An 18,093-nucleotide genomic window follows, 5' to 3' on the forward strand; every position below is an offset into this window, starting at 1 on the left:
GGTTCTCCGCCTGCAACACGTCGAACTTGAGTACAATCCCCTCAATCTGAGCCTCAATAGCTTCGTTACTAAGCTCGAACGCACCCTCCACCACCCTCACAACTCGCCACAGGCTCACCACCACGAGCAACCCCGCACCTTTTCCCTCCGCCACCACTTCCAACACCAGAGCCCCAGCCATCACTATCCCATCGATAACGTGGCCTGGGCTGGTAAAGAAAGAGGTTCCAAGAGCTATAGCAAGGGCCATTACTTTTGCGAATAAAACACCAAGTATGGCGATTCCCGCCCAGCGGTACATCTTGCTTTGCTCTCTTCTGTCGCTCGAGCCGGTGCAGGAGAGTAACGTAGAGGAGATGTCGAGCACAGTGAGAATGAGATCGAGGAGGATGAGAACCATTGTTGCGAGATGGATGGGCAAGGAGTCAATAAGTTCGGCCAGGCGAATTCTCCATGAAGATCTGGTTGAAGTGGCATTCTGGTAATTACCGACATATCGTGGTCCTAGGAAGCATGAATACAGTAGCAAGAATCGTTTCTTTCTTTCCCAGTTGCTGACAAGATTTTGGATGGAGGATTCGAGTGCTTCTATTGTAGTTGGTGGAGGAGGAGGAGGAGCCATTGGAAGTTGAATTGGTTTTAAGTTTTTGGGCAATTAGTTGCGGTTGGGTTTAAGTAGTTGGAAGAGTGAAGCAAAGTGCACGTTATAAAGTGCTGTTGCCTTCTAAGTTATGTTGCGAAAATGAGCCATGATCTAAGTATCTTCGATATTCATGTGACCTGACCCTGTCGTATGCTGTACACGTAAGTTTAGGTTCATTAGTAAGTTTCCAACAAATATGTTAATTTAGTACAAAATTATAACCCTTCACCGTCTCACCACAGCTTCGCAGTTTTAACGTAATCTGAATCGATACATCTTGATACGCAAATGTTTCAATGTTTTATGATGATCGAAAACATTATCTTCCTGTTTGAGGGTATAGCTCCCAATAAAAACACCCCACATATATATACTCAATTTTGCTGAGAACATAGATCTCTATATTATATATTCATATATGATTCAATTTCCAGCACAAGCTTAACTTAATCGAATCAAAAGCATAAACTATGGTTGCACTGGTTTAGCACCATTGGCGTGCTTGATTACATCGGTATCATCCTCTTCATCCATATACCTCTTCCAGAACCAATGCTGCTTCCACACCCTCTCAGTCATCTCCTCAATGGGCACATTCTTCGTCTCGGGCAACAAAAACAGCACGAACAGCGACATCACCAGAACCCAAGCCGAGAAGAACGCAAAGATCGCAAACTTGAGATGACAAAGCATCGACAGAAAAGCCTGAGCGATGACGAAGGTGAAGAGCAAGTTGACGCAAACGGTCACACTCTGCCCAGCCGAGCGCGTCTCCAAAGGAAACGTCTCGCTGGGGATGAGCCATCCGAGCGGGCCCCACGACCAGGCGAAGGATGAAACAAAAGTGCAGATCATCACCACTATAAGAATCGCGTACCCTTTGCTGAGATCTTTTGAATGGTCGGTGACTTTTATCCCGAGGATGATCGCTATGATGACCTGAGAAAGGAACATCTGGACTCCGGCTTCTAGGAGGAGGACACGGCGTCCTACCTTGTCGACTGAATAGATTGATACAACGGTCGAGACTACGTTGACTGCTCCGGTGATGACAGCTGAATATAAGGACGCGTCGCTCTTGAACCCCAGCGTGTTGAAGAGTACCGGGGCGTAGAACATGATGGCATTGATGCCGGTGAATTGTTGGAATATCTGAAACACGACTAATCGTTCAGCAATGGTACGCGTCTATATATCAACCAATCTCATTATGTAATTGTATCTTGCAATCTGTTATGTGAACCAATAATAAATTTGTAGGATTTCTCCAGAGCCAGGGATGAGAGGGACGTGAACGATACCTGTAGCATAACGGCAATGACGAGTTGGGGACGGTTGCGACGCTTGAGGAGGTTGCGGAACGGGTGCTTGACCTGCTGAGCGATCTGACTGGCCTCGACGATCTCATTAAACTCAGCGTCGACGTTGTTGGTTCCTCGGATTTTCTTGAGCACAGCCTTTCCTTCGTCAAGGTGCCCCCGCTCGATGAGACTGTTGGGGGTGTCGGTAACGAGCAACGATCCGACAGTGAGAAGGATTGCTGGGATTCCGGCAAGGGCAAGAGAGAGCCTCCATCCCCATGGGTGAAGTCTGAATCAAGAGCATAAAAAATATTATTATTATTATAATTAAATGCATAATTAATCATGATAATAACTAAACATATATATATATTCATGTGTTATACTTGGCAGTTCCATAGTTGATGAGGTTGGCGAACAGGATGCCAATGGTGACGTTGAGCTGGAACAAGATGTTGAGTCCCCCTCGGATTCTGGTGGGTGCAATCTCAGAGAGGAACAAGGGAACAGCCTATAATTAAGCCACAGCATTAATATATTAGATCTTGTTAACAGACAGAGATTCAATAGTAGAGAAAACAAGATAAATTCTCAGATAATTTCCGTATAAGATGATCATCCTAAGACGAATTTCTAGGCACAGAAGTCAGCGGCGGATATTTTCGTCTGCAATGCCCAGTTCTCTACTAGTGATTTTATACCGAGAGGTAAACAAAACAAGAGGAGCAAAAAATTATACTTCGCCACCAAAATGTGTGATCCCAAATTCCACAAGCTGGTTGAATCGTAAATAGTCGTTGTTACCCCGATCCGTTAATGATCAAAAAATACGTCAATAGATGAAAACTAGAGATACACTCTCGAAGTTAACTTTATATCCATTTTACAATCGTTTTCACGTGAGAGTAATTTCAGAAGAAAAAAGGGAGAAAGGGGAAAAAAAAAAAAAGCTTGACCCTTTCAAAAAAATTATCATGCTTTACCCACGCCAAGTTGAATTTGTAGGTAATGCTTCATTTATTGCTTAGGACATGGACAAATCAAAAGTTAGCTTAACGGATAGGCTTTTTTTTTTTTTTTTTGTGATACGTCATGGGAAAAGTGTGATATGTTATCACAAAATAATAAAGCACCTTGTTGTAAAACTTTCTACCACAATTGTATTCAAGTCCCTCCCAAGACTCGCGGGTTTGGATAATGCTTTTCTCTAATGACAACTACAACTACTAATTAAAAACTTCATGAAAAGCTAGTCAAAGTCAAAGATACGCATAGAAGCTGCTGCGATATTCTTTGGTTTTTTTTTCTCCCATCTTTACTGTTTTTATTTGATTTTCGGCATCTTCTCTTTGACTGTCACTGTATCTGCACGAGTGCGCACGTAGGCCATGCGCATGATGCAGTTCGCAAATTAATTTCATTTCCCTTTTCTAACTCAATAGTCAATCTTGTAGGCCCCTAGATGACGAGGGAAGAAGAAATGTACGTACGAGTGCAAAACTATCTTAAACTAAATCTTGAATAATTTTAGCGCAATTTAACCACATACGTACATCATACGAATGCCTCGATTAACGTTTTTTACAATTTTTCATGTGTCACGTTTTAGTGTGATTTAACCACATGTATACATCATAATTCTAGTGTGTAACTTCACGTCTTTTTCAAAATGGACAAGTGAGACCCATGCTACATTTATATCTTAGAAATACTTGGCCGTGGTGAATTTACCAAGAACAAAAGTTATCCAAATCTAACTAGTTGAAAAGCAGCATTAACTGCAGATAAAGGTAGAAGAAATAAGCAAGATGTGTGCGTATGCAAATGGTATCCTCTAAAGTTGCTTTACTTAAAAAAAAACACCATATATATGTACATATATAATGGTGACCAATTCAAAGGGGGAATCACTTCATTTTCATACCATACTCCCACTCAAAATAATACCCATGTATTGATAGACAGACATTAGTAATATGTGTATTAAAAGCTAATTAAGTCGGATGGTATTATTTTCTTGTTTCTTTTTTACACGGTATCCCACAAGGAGCCTTCTATAACATGCATCGTTTCCTAATCATTAATGTCTCAAGGACCCAAATAGGGGACCCAATGCATGGGACATGTGAGATGTTACCATCCGGTTGCATGATGCATCATTCATGAATAGTGCATCATGCAACCGGATGGTGATACCTCACCTATCTCATGCCTTGGGTCCCCTATTTGGGTTCCTGTAGCAACACCCAAAACAATACCTGATTAGCGAACCCAACACCGCAACCAAGCAGGATTCGGCCAACAATGAGCATGGCGAGGTCCTGAGCAGCGCCGTTGAAGATGACTCCGAGGAGGAAGAAGGCACCGGCGATGAGCATGGTGAGCTTCCGCCCGAGTCGGCGGGTGGTGTACGAGGCGAAGAAGGTGGAGGTGAGGCCGGCGAGGTAGAGCGACGACGTGAACAGCTGAAGGCCTTGGTTGTCGTACTTGCAGTAGTTGCTGTCTAGCGCTGGCTCGTGTTTCCGGCGGTACACTTTAGGGAAGAACTTGAGCAAGAAATCATCCATTGATGTTACTCCACCTGTTTAATTATTATAATTATAATTAATATTAAGAATTGCATGTTGAATTAATATTATATTATAACTTTGCATGCATCAATCGAGTAAGTAGAATTTAACTGTCAAAGAAAATTTGTAAAATATTTACATCATAGACGGTGAATAGTAAAACATACATAATACTAAATAATATATAGTTTTCCTTATCTATCAGTTTATTGACAGACGTTGACTGTTATGATGCAAGCTGTATGATTTCTTTTCATGGTTGGAGAAAAATGTATATATGGCTTAAAAATAGTATACCTGAGNTATATATATACACACTCTCTCTCCTGTTAAACACGCTACAAAGACATGCATGTGCATTTTTGACTCTTTGGACTGTTATCTAGATTTTATATTCTTTAAGTATGATGATCAGAATCTGATGTTATCAGCAAAGCTTTAAATTAATATATCTCTTGTAGGCTAAAAATTCAATGCAAACAGGGGAAAAGATAAAAAAACCGGATGCTTGTGATTCGAACTTTCCTTTAATTTGTTATGGCTTATGAACACTCATCGTGTATTTGGTATCTTCCTCCAGCAAGGTTAAATATAATTACAGTTATACCCTTGATGATTACATCTAACTGCATTTTCTCCTCATCATAGTAAATCATAAAAGTTTTGCAACATGATACCTATATAAGCTGTTCACAGTGGCGGATCTACAGCCTTAACGGCGCTGGTTCAAAATATTCCCAAACACTATCACCTTATGAAAAAAATTCTACTAAATCCTGTAAAAAGACAATCTGCAGCTAACTTTAAAGACAAAATGATACTCTTTCATATTGATAAATAATATTGCAAGTTTGCAACAAAACAAGCAGTAGCTAGTTTTAAAGACAAATGCTACTCCATATTGATAAACATCAGTAGCATACTTTACATTCATCCACTAGTGTAGAGAAGTAACAAAAACTTACAGAAGTAGCTACATACAAGACTAAAGCTCTTACAATTCATATCTTCTTGTACTCATTTTTTTGAAAATACTCTAAAACTTCTCCAGAATCAGGTGGTTCAACTGAACCAGTGTGAACAGGCATGGGTCCGCCACTGGCTGTTCAGCTAAAAAACAATTTAAGGTTAAAATAAGAAAATTTTTAATAATGTCTTCCACCAGATGATTCTTTTTCCATAATGACATGTGTCTAATTAAACTCGATATTTTTTTCATCAAAAATATAAAAATAGCATTCTTGGTGATGACAGACAATAAAAATTTATGTATATTGTCCTGAGCGTAATATATTATATTTTTTGTAAGTTAGTAGGGACTTGGAAAAGTAGTAGCTAAATATTCAAAGATGATCAATCGCCATTAATAATTGATCAGATCTCAACTTGGTAGAGGTATAAGACAGCTGGTATCAAAGCTATATACAATTCTATCCTTATCAAACACTGATTTATTATTTATTTATTTATTTATTTATTTATTTATTGATATGTATCAAATTAACACTGGAATTCTTTGATAGAGAATAATTCTTTAACATTTTTAGTTTTTGTTCTTTTTGTTATAATTTGTTGCTAATTCGATCCTCTAGTTACAAATTTACACTCGATTCAGTCATTTTCTGTTGAACTCAATGTATTTATTTCAAAGATATTTAGTCACTTAAGAGAGTGATTTATGTTTAAAATCACTGCCAAGTCCAAAAAAATAAACCCCATATTCTATAAACTCTTTATGCAATCCTATATAAAATTAATGCCTTTTTTGACTCACTTGAGCTTAATTTACCAAATACTTTGACTATGTCACCTACTCTTGAGTTTACAGATGAGTCCAAAGAAAAAAACACCATCCTATCTTAATCAAAGAATTTCAAATATGACTATTCCACTTTAGAAAAATAATAAAAAAAAGGCTTTAAAGGCCAAAGCATTCCTTTTCATATTATTGCTTACATCCGAAAATATACCCCATCAATTCCAAGAATAACTTTTTTAATGAATTTCACTTTTTGGTTTCTTAGTTTTTTTTTCAACTGTCTAGGTTTCCCTTAATATTTAAATTTTTATATATAAAAAGGTTCTTTGATTAACTTCATTAAGAAAATAAAATTACAAAAATTTTTAATTACCGAAAATAGCAAAACATGACTATTACATCATTCTTGCTGTTAAATTTTCTAAAAGGATATTGTATGAAAATAACCAAGGTAGTTTTTTCAGTTTAATAAATAATAGTGATTTCCTATGAAATACAGGATATACATGAAGGTCTATGGTAAATCCCATTAAAATAATGTCTTTTGGCTTTTATTTTCTTTAAGTTATCACATTTTTATAGGTAAGTTTTATTTGAATATTTAAAAACATGGTTTAATGAAATCATAGAAATGCTTTCTTCTAATTTGGTCTTAAAAAACTAACAAACAATGCACAAAGAAAGTTTAAATTTTCAAAAAGGAACCACCTTTTGTAACTAATTAAAGAAAGTCTAAATTTTCAAAAACGCTCACTATTAGTTTGTTCTAAAAAAAACTAAAAAACAATTAATGCACAAAGAAAGTTTAAATTTTCAAAAATAGGTCGTCTTTTGTAACGAAATTAAGACACATACGTCATCACATTTTTGGTGTTGGAAATGTGATGATTTGCTATGTAACAACCATTTAGTGGTATAGACAGGCTCTGTGTGATGCCCCCATCCTTTTTCCCACCACAAACAAAAACTAAATAAATAAATAAAAGAACAAAAAAAAGAAAATATAAGTTTTGGGAGGAACCCATGACCTCCCACGGAGCAAGGTGGGTCTCAAATAAAACTAAAAAACAAATTAATCCAAATTTTAATTAAATTTGTTAGATATATATTGACTTCAATTTTTCTATGTGACCACCGCGCAAAGTTAAGTGTGACCACCGCGCGTAGCGGCTCCCTTAATTATAATCATCACAGAACCATGTAGAATATGGTTAGTCGTTATAATAATATAATGTTATTCTCTTTTTTTTCTCACTAATATTCAAACTACGATGATTTCAAGAACAACTTACCAAGGAAATTAAAAAAATGCAAAACGTTATAATCATATAATGTTATTCTTATTCCTTCCCTAATTCAAACTAGCTACGATGATTTCAAGAAGTTACCCACAAAAAAAAAACCAAAACAATATTAAGATAATGGTTTAAAAAAAAGGTAGTAATTAATATGGGGAAGAGCAACTCGATCGTTACCTGAAATACCAAGTATCCAACATGAGCCTCCATGGCCGCCATCGATGCAGAAGTAAGGTGAGTCAGCCTAACGGGTTATCTCGCCTCGAAGCTGCTGGGCCGCGGGCCGGAGCCCCCGACACCGGCAAAACCCCGGCAGCCATCTAAAATTAGTTCTCCTACGGAAACCTAATATTAGGGAGTATCCCTGCCTACTCGAGCTTGGTGTTTGATTCCTTATATAGAACTGAGAGGGTGCTCGTTAACACCTCTAGATGAGAAGCAGGGCCATTCTAGCATTGAGAGGTGGTGGCGGGGGGGGGGGGGGGTGGCGTGGGGTGGGGGGTGGGAGGAATCTGTATAGGTGTGCTGTCCTATAGAGAATGCATATGGGTGTGGGTTGCGTAGCGGATGAGCCGAGCGCACGTGGTCTAATACAAATCTTGATGTCATTATCAGTTATATCAGTATATTAAAAACTATGAGAAGTTTTTGTAAAAAACCCTTCTTAAAAAATAATTAGCAAAACCGATCTTTTTTTTGCTAGCTTACCAAGGCTGACAAAAAAGAGATCGATTTTGTAAAATTTAGTGTTGAAAACACACAGGACTAGTAGTCCCGCGTGTTTAGCGCTTGCTAATCGACCCCTAAATACAGCGTAGAAAACACACGGGACAAGTAGTTCCACGAGTTTTTTGCGCAGTATCAAATAATACACAGGTGTTTTCTGAAAGATCTCAGAAATCATGAATATGTTGCAAAATCTCCTTGGTAACCCCGACCTTGGAAATGCTCTCTCTCTCTCTCTCTCTCTCTCTCTCTCTCTCTCTCTCCTGAACCTCCTAATCTCCTCATCCTCAATCGTCATCTCTGCCGAAGACGGCGCCTTTACTCTCTTCGATCCTCTTTCCCGTCTCCTTCTCACGGGTGTCGGTGAACTGCTCCTCCCTCTCCCACGACAGCGGAACCAACACTAGCAATTGATCCGGCCGGTTCCAGCTCCATTCCACAATTCCCTCGATCTCCAGTTTCCATTCAAAGGATTTTGCTAGTTCAATTCCTCCTCTTCCTCGGACCCTAACTCTAGGGTTCGTAGCCTGTGGACGATGCGCCCCTTTGTCCGGTCAAGGGCTTGGGCTTCTCCTGAGCTGGTGAGGAGGGGCATGGATGTGGGTCCCATTGACTGAGCCAAGGGGTGGATGGGGTTTTTGGGCTGTGGGAGGTCTAGGGTTAGGGTTAGGGTTTTGGTTGACGATGCGAGCAGAGGAGGGGAAGGGGGAGGATGAGGGGGAGAGGAGGCGGGAGAGGAGGCGAGAGTAGAGAGGGATGAAGTGCTTGTGAAAGGGGTACTCTATGAATTTGGTCGTCTAAGCAAACACTAAACATACGGGACTAGTAGTCTCATATGTTTTTAGCCCAATTCCCCTAATATCTCATTTATTTTAGCCCAATTCTCCTAATATCTCATTTCCATTCAAAGGATTTTGCTGGTTCAATTCCTCCTCTTCCTCGAACCCTAACTCTAGGGTTCGTAGCCTTTGGATGATGTGCCCCTTTGTCAGGTGAAGGGCTTGGGCTTCTCCTAAGCTGGTGAGGAGGGGCATGAAAGTGGGTCACATTGACTGAGCCAAGGGGTGGATAGGGGTTTTGGGCTGTGGGAGGTCTAGGGTTAGGGTTAGGGTTTTGGTTGTCGATGCGAGCAGAGGAGGGGGAGGGGGAGGATGAGGGGGGAGAGGAGGCGAGAGCGGAGGCGGGAGTAGAGAGGGATGAAGTGCTTGTGAAAGGGGAACTCTGTGAATTTGATCGTCTCATACGGGACTAGTAGTCCTATGTGTTTTTCAAGACCAAATTTTACAAAATTAACCTATTTTTGGCTAGCCTTGATGAGCTGGCCAAAAAAGGTCGATTTTGCTAATTATTTTTTAAAAATGGTTTTTTTAAATCCTCCTAAAAACTATCTGCTAGTAGAGACTATACTGATAGCAACTATTGTTAGGATATGTGAAGCCTAACTATCAGGCATGCCCTACACTTCAGAATGAAGAGGAACAAAAGTTGGAACAAGAGGAACAGGATCGACGATGGCAAAGTTCAAACAAAACGACGAAGGAGAGCTTTTACAGCTTTGCGATCGACCGCCCATGGCGCGACGGTCAACTGACGACGTGCACAGGCAGGCACTAGGGTGAGGAGCAGCTCGCGGTCGACCGAGTATGACGCTGCGGTCGACCGCTCAAAGTCCAGAGAGCAACCCAGATTTTTGGCTTCGTCGCGGTCGACCGAGCATGGCACTGTGGTCGACCGTCAAAAGTCCAGAGAGCCAGGCAGATTTCGAACAGCATCGCGGTCGACCGGATGTGGTGCGGCGGTCGACCGGAGTCAGGTTTTGGCCCAGATTCGTTATTTAACCTGTTTTGATCTGTTTCCTTTTCTACTTGTTAAACCCTTAAGTCTATAAAAGGGTTGATTAGGGCATGATGTATTAAGACGAAAAATAGTGAATTTTTCTCCTGCGGCGGCCGTGGACGTAGTTTCTCACATTGAGAAGCGAACCACGTAAATCTTGTGTGTTTGAGATTGTTTGATTTTCTCTCTTCTCTCCTAAATCTCTATTTCCAAATCGCATCAGGGGGATTGTGCATCCCCAACAACTATGTTAATAGTTATTGTAGTGATAGACAATCAGGTTGTTCTGATAGCTAATAGTGATATATGTATCAACAAGTACACTTATTGACAGCCCGGATTGATAGCTAATGTCCACGTATGCGATGCGCCAAATCTCTTGCTAGATCACATATGCTCTCATCTCGTATCTTCTCGCATGATTTTCTGTAGAGGAGCTCCCCTATAGATATTTTTAGCTATTCACATGGTGCCACGTAGCATGATTCCTTGTGGTAGTCCCTTGTGACGGCTGGCAAGTCAATCAACGGCTCCTTTATTTAAGTCACAAACTTGTAGGCTGAATGTGGATATATCTTAGTTTCTCATTAACTTGGGTTAGAGTTTTAATTTAGAATTAAGAGCGTGCATTGACCTTTGGGGAGCAACTTTAATTAGGGAGAGGATAAACTAAGAAGAGATTCACGTGGGGGTTTATTACAAATTTTACAGGCTGACTCCTCGCATGGTCGGCCAGTTTTTTGGGAAGCCACATGTAATCGTAGTTGAACTTGAAAGAGATGGACAACAACCTAAGCTTCACCGAATCTTCCCAACAAACCAACATAAGCAAACTCAAGTGTTATCATCTGTGTTGAGGCTGATAGCTAGCTGGCTATTTCTCAAAAAATGGATGGATAACATTAGTTATACTGAAAGCATTCTACAGATCGATGATATTTTTCACCAGAGATTCATAGCTAAATAAAATAAAATCTCTCTTAATCATAAATGATATTGTTGCTCTAATGGTCCCACAGGCCAAGTCTAGATAAATGAAAAATCTCAGGGTGTGTTTGGCAATCACCCAAAAACTAGGCTAGGTTCATCAATCCTAGCCCCTTGTTCTACTCTAAACCAGTTTAGTATTGAACCCCCCCCCCCGGGTCCAACACTAAACTGGTTTTATGGTCCCTTTTTAGCCTAAGAAAAACTAGGCCAGTATTGGCCCAATTTTTATCAATTAAAAGCAAATCCAGAACTGGACCAGGTTCCCAATTTTAAGAGTTTGTCAAACACACCCTCAGAGTGAGTCTTGGGGGGGTTACTCATTGGTGAAAATTGAAAATTTTGGGATATTGGGATAGTTTTTAAAACAATACTTTTTGATGTTATTCATTAGGATAATTGGATATGGATTCAACTTTATAGTGTTATTGGTTAGTTGGGATAATTATGGGACAAATACTCCACTTTTCCTAAAATTACCCCAACTATATAAAGACTCCTTAGACCCCACCCTCAAAATTACCCAGATTGCTTGCTGGAACAAGATGGGGTAATCTTGCCCTAGATCCCCTCGCATGGGTTGTGTCATGTAGATCTCCTCATCTAAGTCTCCATGTAGAAATGTCGTCTTCACGTCCATTTGGACCAAATCCAAATCCAGTTGTGCCACTAATGTCAATAGAATCCAAATCCAGTATTGAACCGTCACCCCCCGGTCCAACACTAAATTGGTTTTATGGTCCCTTTTTAGCCTAAGAAAAACTAGGCCAGTATTGGCCCAATTTTTATCAATTAAAAGCAAATCCAGAACTGGACCAGGTTCCCAATTTTAAGAGTTTGTCAAACACACCCTCAGAGTGAGTCTTGGGGGGGTTACTCATTGGTGAAAATTTAGGGATTTTGGGATAATTTTTGGAACAACACTTTTTGATGTTATTCATTGGGGTAATTAAGTATGGATTCAACTTAATAGTGTTATTGGTTTGTTGGGATAATTATGGGATAAATACTCTACTTTTCCTGAAATTACCCCAACTATATAAAGACTCCTTAGACCCCACCCTCAAAATTACCCAGATTGCTTGCTCAAACAAGATGGGGTAATCTTGCCCTATATCCCATTGCGTTCTTCCAGCGTCGTCTTCTTTCTCTTGTGGTGCGATCTCATCTTGTTCTTTCTTCTCCATCACCCTCTCACCCTCCTCCACAAGCCTTACTCTCCTTTCTCCCCTCTCTCTTTTCAACTCCCCTTCACAAGCTTTGGTTTTGTTGCTGATTATTTGAAACAGTCTTGTGCCTCCTCTTCAAAATCCATCCCTATAGTCTCCATGACAACTTCCGACGCCTCCCTACAGCGACTTCTTGTTCGAATTTGTCACCGTCGAAGGTACATGCTTGACCAAACTTTAGGAGATTTGATATCCTGCTTATGGCTTTAACTTCTAATTATTTTGTAATTTTTTAGTAATATTGGTCCTTTTTGGTAATATTAGTTCTTTTTATCTTTATTGACTTATATTAGACTTTTGAGCTTCTCCCTACAGCCACATTGTTGCCTAATATTTTCTGACAACATTTTCTTTGACTTGGGCTGTTCGTTTCACAAAAAAATTGGGAAATCAAAGAATAAGAAACCTATTTCATATAATAATTGTTTTGAGGTTGTTTGATTGGCTTAAAAAAGAAGAAAACTATAGAATATGAGATGAGATGAGATGAGTTGTCACCTTATTATTGGATGATGTGAGTGATTTTTTAAAAAAACATGTTTTGAGGTTGTTTGGTTGGTTAAAAAAATAAGGAAATGAATTGGAAGTATATTATTGAATGATGTTTTGAGGTTGTTTGTGTTTGGTTCATTTTTAAAAATAAGAAAATAGATGAGATGAGATGAGTTGGAGGTATATTATTGGATGATGTGACACATACTTAAGAAAATCAATTTCTTGTTTTTTTTAGGAAATGGATGAAAAGGAAGGTTTAATAAGATGAGATGAGTTGTCACAATATTATTGGATGATGTGTGTGATTTTTAAAAATGAGATAAGATGAGATGTGATGAGTTGGATGATGTGACACATTTTTTATGTTTGGTTTATTTTTAAAGGATGAGATAAGATGAGATGTGATGAGTTGGATGATGTGACACATTTTTTATGTTTGGTTTATTTTTAAAGTTAAGAAATGAGATGAGTTGGAGGATAAAAATATTATTTTATTGGATGTTGTGGGTGAGTTTTATGGATAAAAATAGATAAAAATATTATTTTATTGGTTTCCTTGTACCGATTTCCTTTTCTTGATTTTTAGGAAACCAACCAAACGGCCCCTTATATTTTGGTTATTTTAGTTATACCGATGTAGGCATATTTTGTGCGAACTTGGATCTTCTAGGAAATAGCTAGACAACTATGCTCAGAACCTTTTATTCTCAAAAGTAGTATTTATCTCACTTTTTTTTCGTTAACTATTATGTAGTGTGTTATACTGGAGTTCTTGTGGAGAAGAACTTGGAAAAAGCAGTTTTTTGGTCATAAGTCGACTCATGCACAGGCATAAGTCGACTTATGGTAAGTCGACTTATGTTTGTATCGTAAGTTGACTTACGATCTGCTGTGGATTGTTGATTTTGGGCTCTGGCAAGTCGACTTATCAGACCTGTTAAGTCGACTTATGAACTCTTCTCCAGTTGTCGTTTTTCGCTCTGCCAAGTCGACTTATGCAGACTGATAAGTCGACTTACGACGGGTTTTTTGGAAAGTTCAGGTTCCTATTTGCAGTCTTTTTGGGTTTCTATTTTGGTATAAATACCAATACGATTTGAGGGTTTTGTAGGAGCATATTTGGGGATTTTGGAGCACAGAAAAGAGAGATCTTTCTGAGCTATTGGTTAGGGTTATTGGTTGAGAGATTGAGAGATTTATTGGTGAGATTAGTTGGTTCGTTTGAGCGATTTGTAATCTCAATTTGTACTCTCCTTCTCTATTAGTGAAAACCCACCCCCTTCTTGCCCCGTGGACGTAGGCAATTGTCGAACCACGTTAAAACTGGTGTTTGGGTTTGTGCATTGATATTTGGTTATTTTTTGCCTTCTTTGATCGGCGTTTGTTTCGGTTCCTCGGCGCCGCCGTCCGTCACGACAAGTGGTATCAGAGCATATCGCTGTTGTTCGGCACTACAGTTCTCAGTCTCTTTGTTCTTCTGGCTAGGGATTTTGACCGATGATATAGTGGGCGGATCCGGATCCTCTCCTAATGAAAAGCTTCTAATATCTCCTAACAAGGAGATCCTACCTTTTTATTTTTATCATGGCCTTTTATTTTCTCATCCATCCAGGTGGGCGCCCCTCCCAACTCTTCACGATTCTTCATTATGAAATATTAGGATGAGGAGAGGATCCAATTCATAGTGGGCACCAACTTCTGCTAGATGCCTCAAAATTATTTGGTTTTTTTGGCTTTTGTATTGTGTTTTGACAGTCCAATATTGTTGGGTTTTTGTGTGTTTATGTTGAGACATGACCATTATGTTGTTGGAGGTTTACTAAAACGAGAGTTTTGTTATAAATATTGAGTTCGAATGTCAGAAATTGCCGGCTTACTATGCCATTACTAGTTACATACACTTTTATAAATATTGAAAGCTTCTGTTAATTGATACTTTTTTATCATTTTCAAAAAACTAAGCTAGACAATGTTTATGTGAACATATGGTGGATGAAAAATATATATAGAAGAGATATTACATGTAGGCGTTGTTCATTATAATTTATATGCAGACTATAGATAGATATGTGTAGAAGAAATAAAAATTGTTAGCCATTATTTATGTGAAACATACGATGTATCATGTTTGGATTGATTGAAAAACTTGCAAAATTGTTATAACTTAGATTTTACTTGTTAGTCATTGGATTTTAGATCAAAGTTTGTTAGCCATTAGATTATATTTGTTATAATTAAGATTTTATACCATGACTAAGGCTTCATTATATAACTAAAGTTTTTCTTGAAGCTATATTTGAGCTCTTACATGTACATACTACATAAAGCTATGGTCTTAGCAAGTGAATTTTGGTCATTATTGATATTTGCGTTGTAGGATGAATTTTGCTTCGGAAACTCAAAATGTGGAAGAGTACTCTCAATATGGTGAGAGGGCCAAAAAAGCTAGGTGTGACTATGTAATATGGTCCGAACAAGAGAATAGAGAGCTACCAAGGCTTTTAGTAGAGGAGATGAAGAATCGCAACAAGATGGATAATGGCAACTTCAAGAGATATATCATCACTCAAAATATGTTGTCATTCATGAATGCTAAGTTTTGAAGAACTTTTAAATTTGATCATATAAAGAATAAGATCAAGAGTTGGAAGAGGAAGATTGAACCAATTGAATTACTATTGAGGAACAATTTCGGGTTTGGTTGGGACCCAATATCTCAAAGAATTATTTGCTCCGTTGGGGTGTGGAAAAATTACAAGCAGGTTAGATTGTTAATTACCAAAAATTCCTAATTGCATAATATATTATTATATTTGCTAATTACAAAAAATATATTAATTTGTTATCTTTGTTTTTTGAAAGGTTCATTCTATACACCAATGCTTAAAGATAAGTTGTTTGAAAATTTGGAGGATATGTAGATGGTGGTGGCTAGCCACTCTGCTAGTGGGAAAGCTACTGGAGGCTTAGAAAGTGAGGGTGTAAAGAGTGCATCATTACATAATGTATTGGGTGAGGGTAGATTTGATGATGAGATTCGACTTGATGCTATGGGTGAAGAAGAATCTACCCAACCACCAGTAGATCCTCCACCACCTTCCCCTAATAGCACTCCAGGTCTTGTCACTCTCGTAGTTAAATTTGTACCATCGACCTCTAGCACTAGCAGAAATGTCCCTAGTAGCTTATTTATAATAATTAAGACTTTATCATCATCATTGTAATAAATGTAGAAATGATTAAATAATTATTACAATTAAAAAGTTTGTTAATATAGCATAATAGTTAAAATAAACATCAAAATATTCAAAGATTGATTAATATTAATATTATTAATAATATTTATATTAAAATAATCATAAAAATAATATGATTATATATTATTATTATTATTATTATTTATTCACGATTTGATGTAATAGCAAGTTAAACTTGAACTTAATTGATCTATAAATATCGTATTATAAAAATATGTCATATCAATTGTCCCACTCAAATTAGTCCATTATCTCATTTTACCCTACTTTATCCTTAATTTATCTCACTCAAATTGTCTTATTGAGACAATTAACCCAATTTGCCCCAATTACTCCCCCGGGCCCCACCGATGCAGTTCTGATAAGAACTATACCAAACTGATTATTTAAGAAAACTTTTTGAGTGAAAACCAAGACAAGGATATAATAGTAATAAGGTTGAAAGTGAATTCAAGAGCTCAATTTTTAATAATTCAATGACAACTTTTGAAAATAGGCCTATTTTAACAAATAATTGCAAATTTCGACTTTTTTGAAACTTATTTGTCCAAACCAACCCAGTTTTAGTCAGATCACTAAAGCTGGGTCGGTTTTGACAAAAGAAACTCTGAAACTTCACGGGACTTGAAGTCCCGTGAAGTTTATTTTACTTATGAAACTTCACAAAGGGAAAAAAAATTTCACGGAACTTGAAGTCCAGTGAAGTTACGTAGCTTAATTAATTGTCTGCTAAACTTTACGGGATAGTTTTTTAGAAAAGACTGGATCGATTTTGACAATTATTTTTAGAAAAGATAGTTTTTTTGTGAATCTTTTTGTAAATTGGATGGTTTTCAAAATTTGTCCATAATTCAATATCCGATGCTTGCGGTGGCTCCACGAGCCCTAGACTTGCATGGGATTCATATCCCCTCCAACGTAGACAGACATGATATATGATGGTTAGTCCATTGAGTCCCACTAGAGGCACACCCTCAACCACACTTCCAACCACACCCACACACTCTCTATAGTGCTAATGGACCATGCAAGATATTTTTAAAAAAAAAATCATGCATGGCCCACTAGCACTATAGAGAGTGTGAGGGTGTGGTTGAGAGTATGGTTGAGAGTGTGCCCCTAGCATTATTTTAGTCCATTTTCTCAAACGTAACACTCTACTCGTAGGTATCATCAATTGGAAGTGACCAGATGTTATAATATATTTATAATTAACAAAGTGATCTCTTTACTTTAAATAGTTGTTTAGTGTACATGTCTACATGCTTCTCATGTTGTTTAGTGTACATGTCTACATGCTTCTCCATGAGGTGGCTTCCAAATCATCCACTTGAAGAAGAGGAGATGAACAAGAAGGGTCTGTTTGGTTGTTTTCCTTAAAATCAAAGAAAAACAAAAGAAGATGAGGAAAAACATTAAACAAAATTTTCTCTAATTTCCTCAATAAAAATCATAAAATGGGCGTCCTAAAACGTGAGTCACATCAACTAATAAGAATTTAGCACATCATTGTTTTTCTTGGTTTCAAGATGTGAACGAAACAAAGAAAATGAAAATATTATGAAAAACTTACAACAAGTTATACTTTTTCTCCATTTTCGTTCTTTTTCCTTCATTTTCCATAATTTTTGGGCAAACCAAACAGCCCCGAAAAGGAAAACAGCAACTCTTGCATAGTACCAGTCAAATTCCATGATTCCAGGAATCATGGGATTTACAGTAAAACTGTGCAGCAGTCTTTGTTGATCCCAGAAGTCCACATTAAGACTTTCACTCGCTGTGGCCGCTACTTAGCAGCGAGAATCACACAGTTCACAAATAGACAAACAACTTGCTCTTTAATTCCATTTTTTGACCAAGAAAACTATATTTATTTGGTCTACAGGTTGCTGATCGTCTACGCTATCACCAACCACGGCAAGAGGAAAAGGAGACGCGGGAGGGAATGAAGGTTTAAAAATATGTTTTTTAAAAATGAACGATAATAACAGG

General features: G+C 38.0%; 2 protein-coding genes across 2 annotated transcripts in view; both read right to left on the bottom strand.

The window, feature by feature from the left end:
* Positions 1–798, bottom strand: part of LOC109824474 — a 985-nt gene extending 187 nt beyond the window's left edge. Inside the window, exon 1 of the mRNA XM_020391079.1 lies at positions 1–798. This exon is cut by the window's left edge and continues 187 nt beyond it. Coding sequence (XP_020246668.1) covers positions 1–622 — 622 coding nt within the window. The 5' untranslated portion in view covers positions 623–798.
* Positions 891–4,523, bottom strand: LOC109824473 (sugar transport protein 13). The gene is made up of 4 exons (XM_020391077.1): positions 4,203–4,523; positions 2,331–2,455; positions 1,945–2,233; positions 891–1,795 (listed from the first exon to the last, which is right to left on the bottom strand). The coding sequence occupies exons 1-4, from the start codon at positions 4,509–4,511 to the stop codon at positions 1,112–1,114; spliced, it is 1,407 nt and encodes a 468-aa protein (XP_020246666.1). The 5' UTR covers positions 4,512–4,523; the 3' UTR covers positions 891–1,111.

This window comes from Asparagus officinalis, chromosome 9, assembly GCF_001876935.1.
Source record: "Asparagus officinalis chromosome 9, Aspof.V1, whole genome shotgun sequence".
NCBI lineage: Eukaryota > Viridiplantae > Streptophyta > Magnoliopsida > Asparagales > Asparagaceae > Asparagus > Asparagus officinalis.